Raw genomic sequence first — 12,556 nt, forward strand, 5'->3', positions numbered from 1 at the left:
CAACATATTAATCTTTGATTTGTTATTTTTGTGTGTATCTTAGTTTCCCTACCAAATGGTAAGCAATTTGAGACCAGAGTCCCCGTCTTTTTACTCTTTGTTAAATTAAGATAAAATTTGTAAAGTGCTAGTGCATTTCCTGACACATAAATATCCCTTTCTCTTTGAATCCCTCAAAATATGGAACAGGACTATACATGTACTAAATTTAAAACATGATTGTTAAACGGATAAATACAAAATCAGGTTTATCCTCAACTTTCCAGATATAAAGTACCAGAAACCCTCATTTTAGTGGCAATTACGTTAAAGATATTAAAGTTGTTTGAAATAAGTTTTATTTCACAGATATAAAACAATTCTGAACATTTACAACTTATACAAAGACTGGTAGCTTTTATATTTTAAAAAGTGCTACACTAAGAGAACAGGAAAGAAACGGAGACCGCAATAACATTCCAAATTATAGGTTCAGGGAATGGGAATATGAAGAAAGTATTTTAATTTTCTACAAAAATCCCAAAACCAGTTTTGATGGAAGGAAAATGAATACTGGATCTAAAAACAGTGTGAAATCACACTTTGGTGTGTAAACACATTTAGTTTTGTTTTTTCATTCTGATGTACACATAAAAATTATATAAGGGGTCACTAAAATGAACCATTCAAAGGTATAATACAAGAGAGGTAGGGAACAAAAACGAAAGGATTTATTTTGGCAGCTCTTCAATAATGATACGAGACACTGAATTCCACCCCGTAGAGGCATCTCCTTTCGGGTAATCTGAGCAAGTTCCAACCCAGATAGCAATGTCTACTAGTCCGGCACCAATTCCTTCACAGAGTCCTTCCACTGCAAAACAAGGTGAGAATTACAGATCTCTATAGAACAAAAAGCAAAAACCTTTAGCTCAACTGTATTACTTCAGCAAGCTAGGTTAAATCTACTTAATGTACAGGGAATTAAAAATGCTAATACTTAATAAAGGTCTCATACAGATAAGTTCTCTTTTTCTTAGCACATAAATATTTTTTTAAAGATGTATACATATCCATTCTATGAAATAAGCTTCACGGGGAATTTTCTTAGAGGTTTTAATCATAAAGGGAGACTTTGTTTAGTTATAGAGATGACCTAAAACAAAAAAAAGCAATTTATTTGACTAAACAAAGGAAGCCTACACTTTTAAAAGCCAAGACTTCGACGTGATATGTAAGTCTTTTGTAAAGAAAGCCCTTTCCAACACTTACCTGTATACACTTGATGGTATTCAACTAGAAAAAAAAAAGGACTTTTATAACATTAAAAGAAAATTCTAGCGTAATCATTATATCAGTCCTTCAATCCAGAATTTCCTCACCATGAAAAAAACAAAAAACTAAGTAAATCCTGTTTTTCCTCTGTGTTTTTATGGTTTATAAACACGTGCCTTTTCACAGGTCCTCTCGACTTTCACATACTAATATATATAAGTTGCATTCCTTCTTATCAAGGCTCTTCTCCAACATTAAAAAAAATTCCCCCAGTGTTGATTTTAATAGGCAAAAGGTACAACCCCTTTGACGTCTGTGTCAGGGGGAAAAGGTTGGCAGATTGGCACATTCTTTAAGAAAACGGGTTCTTACATATAAGTAGGGTAGGGATGACCGCATGTGACTGGTTAGTTTTCCTATCTGGTTAAGGTTAGTGCATTTGAACCGAGCCAGGGGTTGCAGGCCTAAAGCAATCTGCTTCCACCAGCTGTGACATCAGTGAATTGAAGGCAAGTCCCTCTGAATCTGGGGACCTGTGACTGGTTCAGGCCCCTTTCAAAGTTGGGAGAACTAAGCAGTGCGTGCCCACAATCCCATTTAATCTAGAATTCTCAGTATCATGCCAGGTGAGAAAGCCTGGAAATCCTCATGTTCTCCCAAGGTCTTGACATCCACGGCCTAAAAATTTGTTCACTTCATCCCACAGGAGGTCAGACAAGTTTGCGTTCAGTGTCAGCCTCACATGGGACGGGGAGAGTCAAGTGGTCACTTCATGGTCTTTAACAAATGAAATAATGTTTTTTGAATGAATGAACATTTCTTCTGTGATAAGGTAGTATTGCAGCTTATTAAGCACTTAAACTATGTTGGATTAGGGGTTCTCAACCTGTTTTCCTCCTAGATCCAGGTAAGAAGATGACATCCTAATGTATGTCAAACTCCCATGGACATATCCAAGGCTTAATGTCATCCTCTGATGTGCAAACTGTAAGTGCATCCCTTTCCTTTCCCTCAAGAAAGAGTATCAGTGTGCAAGGGAAAGTGAATTTATTATAGAGGTAACCTTTAACTCATCTTAAGACAAAAACTGTTATGAATAACAAATTACTTCTGACATTCTACCCAATTGATCACACCAAATAAGTTTCCACAACATGGTTGGGAAATGCTATGTTAAATAATTTACAAAGTATATGTATGTATAGGTCACAGTTCCTAGGCCTGAGAGCTTACATTATAGCAAGATATTAACACACACATTTAAAGATACTACAATAGAAAGTAAGTTGCTTATATCAACTACTATTTAAACACATATCATTTCCTAGTCAAATTTTGTATTTTATACCCAGATTTTAAAAATTTTAGTTACTGCTTCTCAGATGGAAAGCACCTCTTCCTTTATAGCACAGAACTTAGTGAAAAGGCTTTTTCATCTGATCAAACCTTGTCTTGGGAGACAAGAGAGCAGGGCTCTGGTTTCTGCTCTCCAGGACAGAGTCGACTGTTCAGGGTAAGACACTTTATTTCCCTGGACCTCCTCTATGTGCAGAGAGAAGGGGTTAAAGTATCTTCTTTACATCTTGAGGATATTGTGGGGATCTGAGGAAGAAAATGGAAGGGATGCCCTTGATTTCTTAGGGATAAATGTGCTCTATTAATTTGGGGGATCAGTATCTGACTTGATCCCTAAGAATGCTGAAATATTTCTTCTGGTTAGCAGTGAGGGGATCTCTTCTCTTCCCTCTGACATTTTTAAGTACAAGATTCATGAGAAATCCTTTCAAGAAATCAGGGAAATGAAGCTATCGCTATCGACACCTTGTGATTCTTTCGGCATGTGTTGTGTTATGGTGTGCCACACTCCCAGCTCCTGCCACACAGCAACTCAAGAAAGCAAAATAGCTGGCAGCCAAATACTCAGAGTGGTGTGTCTGGGTGATGACATTAATAGGTAGTTTTTTCCCCTTCTACTTTTTGGTAGCTTCTAAACTCTTTCAATGAACCTTAAAATACAGCAAAACAAACCCCAAAAAACTCAACAAAAACAAAACAAAACAAAACAAAAAAACCAATAGTTTTGGGTCTTTTTGGCCACGCACAGCATGCGGGATCTTCCCTGACCAGGGAGGGAACCTGCGCCCCCTGCAGTGCGAGCGTAGGGTTTTAACCCCTGGACCACCAGGGAAGTCCAAGGTTTTTTTTTTTAACAGTTTAAGTGACCACTGGTTTAATTGAATGTCGTTTCTTTTATAGGAGGTAGAAGCAAACAGAGAATGCAGGAACAATATAGAAATGTTCTCTTTTATAAATGCAGCAGACTGTACCTACCTTTTTAAAGAACAAGGCAGAGAAATCAGCCTTCTTATCAATCTAAGCCAGTGGTTCTCAAGCTTGGCTGAACATTGAGATAACCAGGAGAGATTTTGGAAGTTCCATTGCCTGAGGTGCAACCAGGCCTGTTAAGTCAGCCTTCATGGAGGAGTGTTACCCAGGCACGGTGATTTTTTAAAGTTCCCCAGTTGAACACAAGGTATAGCTAAGGTTGAAAACCACTGCTCTACGGCATTATTGGCTATTTCGCCATTTCATCTAACTCAGTGATTTTCAACCTTGTGATCTTTTAAAAAATACAGCTGCTGGGGTCTTACCCCAAGATTCTGATTCAGTTGATCAGAGATGAGACCCAGGCATCCACATAGTTTTTAAAAGATCTATAAGAAATTCTGAAGTGCAACCAGGATGGAGAATTATGCACAGAAAGCTTGCTATGACCTACCATGATAGTGGACTCAAAACTAATCTTTAGTCTCTAAAGATCTGAGGCACATTCTGCAACGTCACCATTCTACGTACCAGAAGAAGTGCGATGAATATTAATTGTCGAATTCAGTTCAGGGCTTCCTTGGTCCAAATAAATTATGGCTTCAATAGGAAGAGGTCCTGAACATTCAGCTCCATTGAATGTGAAATACCAACGCTGACAGCATGCGCTTCTGCATTTTAACCGAAGCGAGCCACTGAACAAAACTCTTAGGGCGCTGTTCGAACGCATCTTTGTGAATGTACACTCCTGTCACAAACACAGAAATAGGGTTTAATTAGCATTTTCAATTTTAATTAAAAAGATGCTTTCAAATTGTATTGTGCATTTTATTTAACTATCCTTTTCCCCAAACTGCATTTTAAAAACTTAGCTTTTACAGAGGGAAAGCAGTTCTCTGCAAATGGAAAAGAGACTCTGATATTAGAAACTCTAAGAAAATAGAATTATGGCTTTCTTAGAATTATTCACTCCATTGAGGGTATCTTTCAGTTTTTACCAAAAACAGCCAGTCTTCAGTATTTTAGACCAAAACAGTCTATATATTTACTTTTCTTTTTATTCCAAAATTATTTCCTACGTTCTGGATACTATAGATACAACAGTAAACAACACAGAATCCCTGCCCTCGTGGAACTTACATTCTAGACTAGCACTGCCCATATATATTACTTTGACCTGTTTCTTTTTTTTTTTTTTTTAATATTTATTTATTTATTTGACTGCGCTGGGTCTTAGTTGAGGCATGCGAGATCTTCATTGCCTTGTGCGGGATCTTTTAATTGCAGCACGCGGGATCTAGCTACCTGACCAGAGATCGAACCCGGGCCCCCTGCATTGGGAGCACGGAGTCTTAACCACTGGACCACCAGGGAAGTCCCTAACCTGTTTCTTTTTAAGCAACAGAAAACAGTATCAGGAGTAAAGCATAGGTGGGGTTTTTAGTCTTTACCTATATGACACAATGATAAGACCCAGGTCTTTGCAAAATTTGTTTGTCTATTGGCTCATGGTCCTACTACCTTTTACCTGTAGAAGGCTCCCAAACCCATTCTGACCACTGCTGAAAGGAACTTGAAAACATATTGTATTAATAATCCAGAGTCCACAGGGCAAGTTTTTAGAGAGGACTCAGCCAGCAACTTTTGATGAACTATAAATAAGCAACCAGTCTATCAACGTCAGGTGTTTAAAGAAGTAGGCAACATTTTAACAAAATGCTTTCTAAGAAATCACGTGTGAAAATATAACTGGTCAGTCACCAAACTATGGAAGCTATATGGAAATTCTACCACACAGAAATCAAATCAAGACAGTCTCAAACATTTTTATAGATAATAGAGCGGACATTAAAGAGCTGAAAGAGGAGCAGGGATAATACACAGATTGCTACTTAGAACCTGAGAGCTTTATGAAAATAAAATCTCTTCCATTTGCCTGGTGGTAGTAGTGGTTAATATCAAGGAATAATATATTGTGGATATAGAACCGTGTACAGAGTCTGTCAACAAAAGAAGAAAGAGGCTTGAAATGGCACCAACTTCAACTCTGTGCCAGCCCAGTGGACTTGCCAGTTACTTTGGAAGCAAACACTAATCAAAGTGACTGAGTCATTAATCCAAATGCATTGCCAGACAAGCTATTTTGAGTAATTTTTCTCCCTAAATATTACAGAATAATTTTAAATGGTCATTGTAGTGTATCTCTGGTCCATTCTACTTCTCTTAAGCTTAGCAATTTTAAGCTGGGCCTGCTACCCAGAATAAGGACAAATACCAATGGACTTCCCACCTCTAGATAATTCCAATCATGTGTTAATTTCTTGGATATTTCTTTTCACCTTTATATCTGGAACCACAGCAGAATTTCTTAGACTAATTTAAATTCACTTTAGGACAAGATTGGAAAGTTGCTTACTGTCCAACACAGACACCTATGCTCTCCCTTTTTGTTTCCATTAAAAAAAAAAAGAGTAAGTTATTTTAAGTATTGTTAGGGTTAAAATAATATGGTGATATATTTATCTCAGAAATAGCTTTATAAAATTAATTCTGAAATGTTATCAATGTTTTCACTAATTCTAAGTTAGAAGTCACATGGTACCCATTCCTTAATACTTTTTGTCTTTTAGTAAAAATAAAATAAAATCACACTTAAAATTATCACTCAACTATGAAAACCTTTAAGTTTTACTTCAACTTTAAAATAATTCAGACTTTACTTACCGCAATTTTTCCAAGGTCTATGCCATAATTCAGTGAACTCCACGAACACTGCTTATAGTTAGGTGTCCAGGACTCCTCAAAGACTTCCCTCAGGCATTCCCCCTTTTCTCCTTTGAATCCATCTCGACCTGGGATCCCAGGGGTACCAGGGATGCCATTGGCCCCAGGGCTCCCATCTCGCCCAGGCACCCCCGCAGGCCCTTGTAAGCACATGCCATTATACTGCAACAGAAAAAAGAAAGGGGGAAAAACTCCCTTCACTTAAGATTCAAAGACTCAGTCTGATCAGAACTGCATTTACTTTGAGGCCTTGGAGTCAAGAATCCCTTCATACCACTTGCCCATGTTCCAGATGAGTTATTTTTTATATATAAAGAACGGATTTTTAAACTTATTTCTAAAATATTAGGATTTCTTTCCTATTCTTTTTTTTTTTTTTTGCAGACTTTACACACACACACAATCAAAGAAGAGAAAATGTTTTCATTTGTCTGCTTTTTTCTACTGCTCATTAAAAGCATACACAATTTTTAAATGGCTGTATTCTAAGGTAGACATAATTTGATATACTGCTCTTTTCTTCTAACCCTACATATTGTAAAGAGACTTGGATTTCAGAATTATACTTTTACAATTTTATGCAAACATTGCACTATTTTGGGATCGTTATTTCTATTTTTTTTCTATCGTTAACATTATTGTAATGAAAATCTTTATCCACATAGCTTTTTTCTTCTTTTCAATTATTTCCCTAAGATAAATTCTCAGAGATATAATTATAAAATAAAATCTTAACTCAATAGTTATCTTACACTGGCAATATCTCTAAGTTGGATAAGCACACATGCTTCTCCTCCCTATTTTCATGTGGAGGAAGTGTTGGAACACTTCTGGCCTCCAACCCCACTCAGCCCTCCCCACCAAGAAGGAATAAATAATCTCATTGCAAGTGACCATTAGTCTTTAATAGGGTGGCAGTAATCTAACAAACTCTTAAGTGCTAGGATTATCTCTGTTTTCCTTGGGGGGGTGGTGCCGTAGTATCACGTAGAAGTTGAGTGATAGATTCTAGAGTCATATACTCTGGATTTTAATCCTGGCTCCACCATTTATTAGCTATGTGAGATAGAGCAAGTTATTCAACATTTCAATGCCTGTTTCCTTAACTGAAATATGGGGAAAAATAATAAAGATTCTTACCTTGTAGGAGATTTAAGTGAGATAATACATAAAATGTGCTAGAGCAGTACCTGGCACATAGTATATAGTCAGCCATGAGTATTCTTATTATTTCCTCAAGACCATGTGAGATAGTGGCCCAGGGCAAGTGTGTCCACTCCCTTGAGTGGACTAGGACTGGGGAAGAGAGCATTAGCAAACCTGCTGGGTAACACACATAGCCATAAGCCACCCACAGCAATACAGCTGCATTGGTGGTAAAGCTGGATCTCCATCTGCCTAATCCTCGTGCCTATCCCTGAATTGGTCCATTATTAGACCCTTCAAACCGCAAGCCCAATTCATTTAAATTTTTACTTTAACAATCTCTATTTGTATAAATGATCTAATACTATCATTCTCTATAAATATACTGTCCAGTGAGAACAAAAAAAATCAAGATTCCTTATATATTAAAATAACTTCAAAGCTTTTTTTTTTAACATCTTTATTGGAGTATAATTGCTTTATAATGTTGTGTTAGTTTCTGCTGTATAACAAAGTGAATCAGCTATATGTATACATATATCCCCATATCCCCTCGCTCTTGCATCTCCCTCCCACCCTCCCTATCCCACCCCTCTAGGTGGTCACAAAGCACGGAGCTGATCTCCCTATGCTATTCAGCTGCTTCTACTAGCTATCTATTTTACATTTGGTAGTGTATATATGTCAATGCCACTCTCTCACTTCATCCCAACTTACCCTTCCCCCTCCCCGTGTCCTCAAGTCCATTCTCTACGTCTGCATCTTTATTTCTGTCCTGCCTCTAGGTTCATCAGAACCTTTTTTTTTTTTTAGATTCCATATATATGGGTTAGCATACGGTATTTGTTTTTCTCTTTCTGACTTACTTCACCCTGTATGACAAACTCTAGGTCCATCCACCTCACTACAAATAGCTCAATTTCATTTCTTTTTATGGCTGAGTAATATTCCATTGTATATATGTGCCACATTTTCTTTATCCATTCATCTGTTGATGGACACTTAGGTTGCTTCCATGTCCTGGCTATTGTAAATAGTGCTGCAATGAACATTGTGGTACATGACTCTTTTTGAATTATGGTTTTCTCAGGGTATATGCCCAGTAGTGGGATTGCTGGGTCATATGGCAGTTCTATTTTTAGTATTTTAAGGGACCTCCATACTGTTCTCCATAGTGGCTGTATCAATTTACATTCCCACCAACAGTGCAAGAGGGTTCCCTTTTCTCCACACCCTCTCCAGCATTTATTGTTTGTAGATTTTTTGGTGATGGCCATTCTGACCGGTGTGAGGTGATACTTCATTGTAGTTTTGATTTGCATTTCTCTAACAAAGCTTATTTTTTATTTCACCATCTAGGGTTAGATATGGTCATATTATTAAATACAGTAATGACACTGCCTAGGAAAGATCCTTATGTATCTAATGTTTGCCAATCAATCTTCTCACATCACCAATTTGATCTTTATTTTGCTAAATGATTTTTATGACTTTGACCAGTGCCATTTTCCTGACTTTAAGAAAAAAAAAAAAAAGACACTTCTATTTATTTGCTGCCAGAGAAATAATAAGAAATGTATTTAACAAAATTGCAAAAGTACTCAAAGACATGCTAAAGTATAAAACATTCTAGTTGGCTTAATTTTATACTTAATTTTCATTTTGGTAGATATACTTTAATTTTATTTAGATTTAAATTTAAATTTAGTAGATATACTTTAATTTTCATTTAGTAGATAGGTTACTTTCACTAGCAGATATATGCAATGTTTACACATAGATTTCAAGTGGGAAGGGAGAAACAATACAACTTCTGGTATTCTTTGATTTTTTTTTTCACTGTTATTCCCCTCAGAGCAAAGTTTTATTTTTCTATATATGAGCAGTTCTTAACGGGGGACAATTTTGTCCCCCAGAGGATACCTGGCAATGTCTGGAGACATTTTCGGTTGTCACAGCTTGGGAGGGAGAGATTGCTATTGGCACCTAGTGGGTAGATGGCAGGGATGCGGCTAAGCATGCTAGATGCACAAACAATAACAAAGCAACAAAGAATCATCTAGCCCCAAAAGTCAATTGTGCCATGGTTGAGAATTTTTATTCACCTTTTTATCTAAAAACTGCATTTCAGAGACCACATAATTTTACTGAATTCGGTTCCACAGGTATTACATCTGCCTTCTTTCACTTCTTTCACTAACCCAGCACATGATTAGTATCAGGTAGGGGTTCCATGAATGTCTGCAGAAGGAACCCCTGTTTCTTTCACTGGCCACCAGGGGGCAGAGCTTGTTGCACGCTTGAAAGGAAGGCTTTGAAAGATCCTGTACAAAGAAGCTGCTTTATAGAATCTGTTGAAACCTTAATGACTGTGTGGATTCTTTCCCCCCAGCAAAACCAAATCCAATCTACAGGATGCACCTGAGCCAGGCTGCACAATAAAGTTTTCCAAGTCGGGCTAGAGTTGTGGGAAACCGCAGGTACTGTAAATCCTTGGAGGGAAAGAAAAAAAGTTGCTAGCTTTATAGAGAAAGGGGGTATTTTGTGTATCATAACGACAGATTCATAAAATGCAGACTGCACATGAACCACATTCATTTGGTAGAGTTTTAAACAATTTAGGCACTAAAAATAGAACTGTAGCCCTGAACACACAGTCTGCTTTGTGGAGCAAAATTACATAGCACCACACCAAAAAGTGCAGTGTGGAACGGCAGGAATTTTTTTACAGAGCTTTTGAATCTGGCATAGAACTAGCTGCCAGGGAGTTTGGCTTATCAGCTCAGTTTACAATGGCAGCTTGACAAATTCGAAACAGTTTTTTATCAAAAAAATGCCCCCTCTTATGTCCTGCAATGCCTGTAACCCATATTTGTCTGCTTAAAGATTGAAGTTTATTGTATGCCAAGGAATATGGTGGTTTTGAAACTATCACTCTTGCTCCAGGGTAGAGAACCACTCTGCCCTTCACTGGGTTTGTTGACTTTTAGAAGGAAAGAGCTTTAAGTAAACAGACCTTCCCATAGATTACTCCTTCAGAGAGCACTTGGGCTATTTATTTGCTCTGCTGGTAACTGTCTTCTCCCTTAGTTCAGCTGTGATGCTCCTACCTGGTGGTCACAGGCTGAAGACCCAGGGTGTCTGGAAGGGCTGCCCATCTGTCTAAACAGAACAATGAAATGGGCCCTTGGAGGGTTAGTGCTGGGCCCCTTCATTTCCCCTTCTGATCGTAAACCCTCTGAACAATTCCTGGCCCAGCTGTGGTCGTCCAACAAAGTAAACTGCAGCCCATACTCCCTAGGAAGATGACCCAACATGACTCACTGTCATCAGGTTACAAAGAGTTGGACGGATGTTGGGTGAGGATTGTTATTCTCTCCCGCTGGCAGATGTGGCCACCAGCCCCAAGAGAGGACACGTTGCAAGTCCCTGGCCCAGGCCCACCCAGGAGGTCAGTTAGTCCAGGGTGTCCCAGGCAGCTCCCTGGCCCACGTTCTAACCTACCCAAGCTCCTCATTCTACTCTCATTGCAGCCCTAACCCTCTCCATCCCTGGGGGGTGGGGGGGGCGGGAATCGATGGGGGCTCAGAGGTCAGAAATTATTGGGCGACTCCCTGTACTCTGGGGCGTCCCACACGACCCGTGGGGCATCTCTGGTTCACGATGGCCCTCTCATATCGGTCTCCCTCGCCAGTTCCAGGACTCCACTACCCGCAAAGCCCAGGTCCTTCCTTCCCCGTAGACTCAGACAAAGCGGGACCCCCAGGCGCACGCAAGACATACACCCCCTCCCCCGTCCCCGCTCGGGGCTCTGTCCCCTCCACCGGACTCACCAGGTCCACCACCTCCCTCTGCCGGAGCAGAGCCTTTTGCTTCCCCTTGGGGGTCTCGGAGGCGCTCGACGGCGCCCGCAGCTGCAGCAGCAGGAGCAGCAGGAGGCCGAGGAGCCGCTGCGGGGAGGCGGTGGCGGGGCCCTGGAGGCGCATGGCGCGCGGCGGCCCCGGGACGCGCAGAGCAGGCGAGGAGGAGGAGGAGGCGACGACCCGGGAGCCGGGACGTGATCACAATCCGGCCCCGCCGCGCTCCGAGGCCACCGCCGGCTGCATCAATGCGCCTTTCAGCCGCATGCTTCCCCCCCGCCCCTCTCCCTCCCGCCCCCCGGACACAGGAGTTTCCCTCCCGTCATAGGTCGGAGCCCTCACCCCGAGCCCGACGTGGGGCGGGCCGACAGCCGGGCCCGCCCCCTCCTGCGGCCGCTCAGCCCGCGCGGACCCTCGGGGGCTGTGCAGACAGCTGGGATCAGCCCCCTGCAGAGGCGGGGGAGGGGATTGGGATTGGGAGGGGTGGTGCGGATGCGGGTGGCCGTGTTTAGTGAACCACAGGTGGAGGCTTCGAGAACCGAGTGGAGACCGCACCGTTGAAATGAGCATTGAAGAGGCCCGTGCCTTCACCTGGGTCCAGGAACACCTGGGTCAAACCCTGGCACCGTGGGCGAGCTCTTTTGAGAGATGACGTTTCTGGGGCGCTTAGGAAGGGGTGGGAAGGAGTCATAGATAGCATCAGGTTCTCCCAGGGGCCCATGACCCACATAATTAAGAACCCGTGCTTCACGGAGTGCTAACACAAAGCTCCAGGAACCACATAGTCTTTAACGCATACTCTCTGTCCTCTTGGCAGTACTGTGGAAGTTGATACCTCCTCTGCTTGCCCCATTTACAGATGAGAAAACTGAGGCTCGGGAGGTTAGGCAACACTCAGTGGTAGAAGTCCACTTTTGAGCAGTCACTCTTGACTTCTGATTGATAATTAGCTTTTTCTAACCCCCTCTGTCCTCCTTTGTCCATTCTGGAAGAAAGCATCCTCAGAGACCCAGGCCACCCACCAGCTAGGGTCAGGCTGGAGCAGGAGTTCCTTTATACACCACTGGCTGGAGTCAGGCAGGACAGAAGTCTTGCCACACCACAACCTCTTGGCAACGATAGAGGTTGCCAACAGAATGGCGCTGATGCTGAGGTCAAATTCAGCACAGCAGGGTTCTCTTTACAGA

At 41.0% G+C, this 12,556-nt stretch overlaps 1 protein-coding gene across 1 annotated transcript; it reads right to left on the reverse strand.

Annotated features, from left to right (window-relative positions):
• Positions 1-320: 320 nt before the first annotated feature.
• On the reverse strand, positions 321-11,637 carry CTHRC1 (collagen triple helix repeat containing 1). Its single transcript, XM_036829832.1, has 4 exons — positions 11,343-11,637; positions 6,304-6,525; positions 4,111-4,327; positions 321-853 (listed from the first exon to the last, which is right to left on the reverse strand). Exons 1-4 carry the CDS (start codon positions 11,493-11,495, stop codon positions 711-713), a joined length of 735 nt encoding a protein of 244 aa, XP_036685727.1. The 5' UTR covers positions 11,496-11,637; the 3' UTR covers positions 321-710.
• Positions 11,638-12,556: the final 919 nt, after the last annotated feature.

The sequence above is a fragment of the Balaenoptera musculus genome, chromosome 17 (genome assembly GCF_009873245.2).
Source record: "Balaenoptera musculus isolate JJ_BM4_2016_0621 chromosome 17, mBalMus1.pri.v3, whole genome shotgun sequence".
Classification (NCBI taxonomy): domain Eukaryota; kingdom Metazoa; phylum Chordata; class Mammalia; order Artiodactyla; family Balaenopteridae; genus Balaenoptera; species Balaenoptera musculus.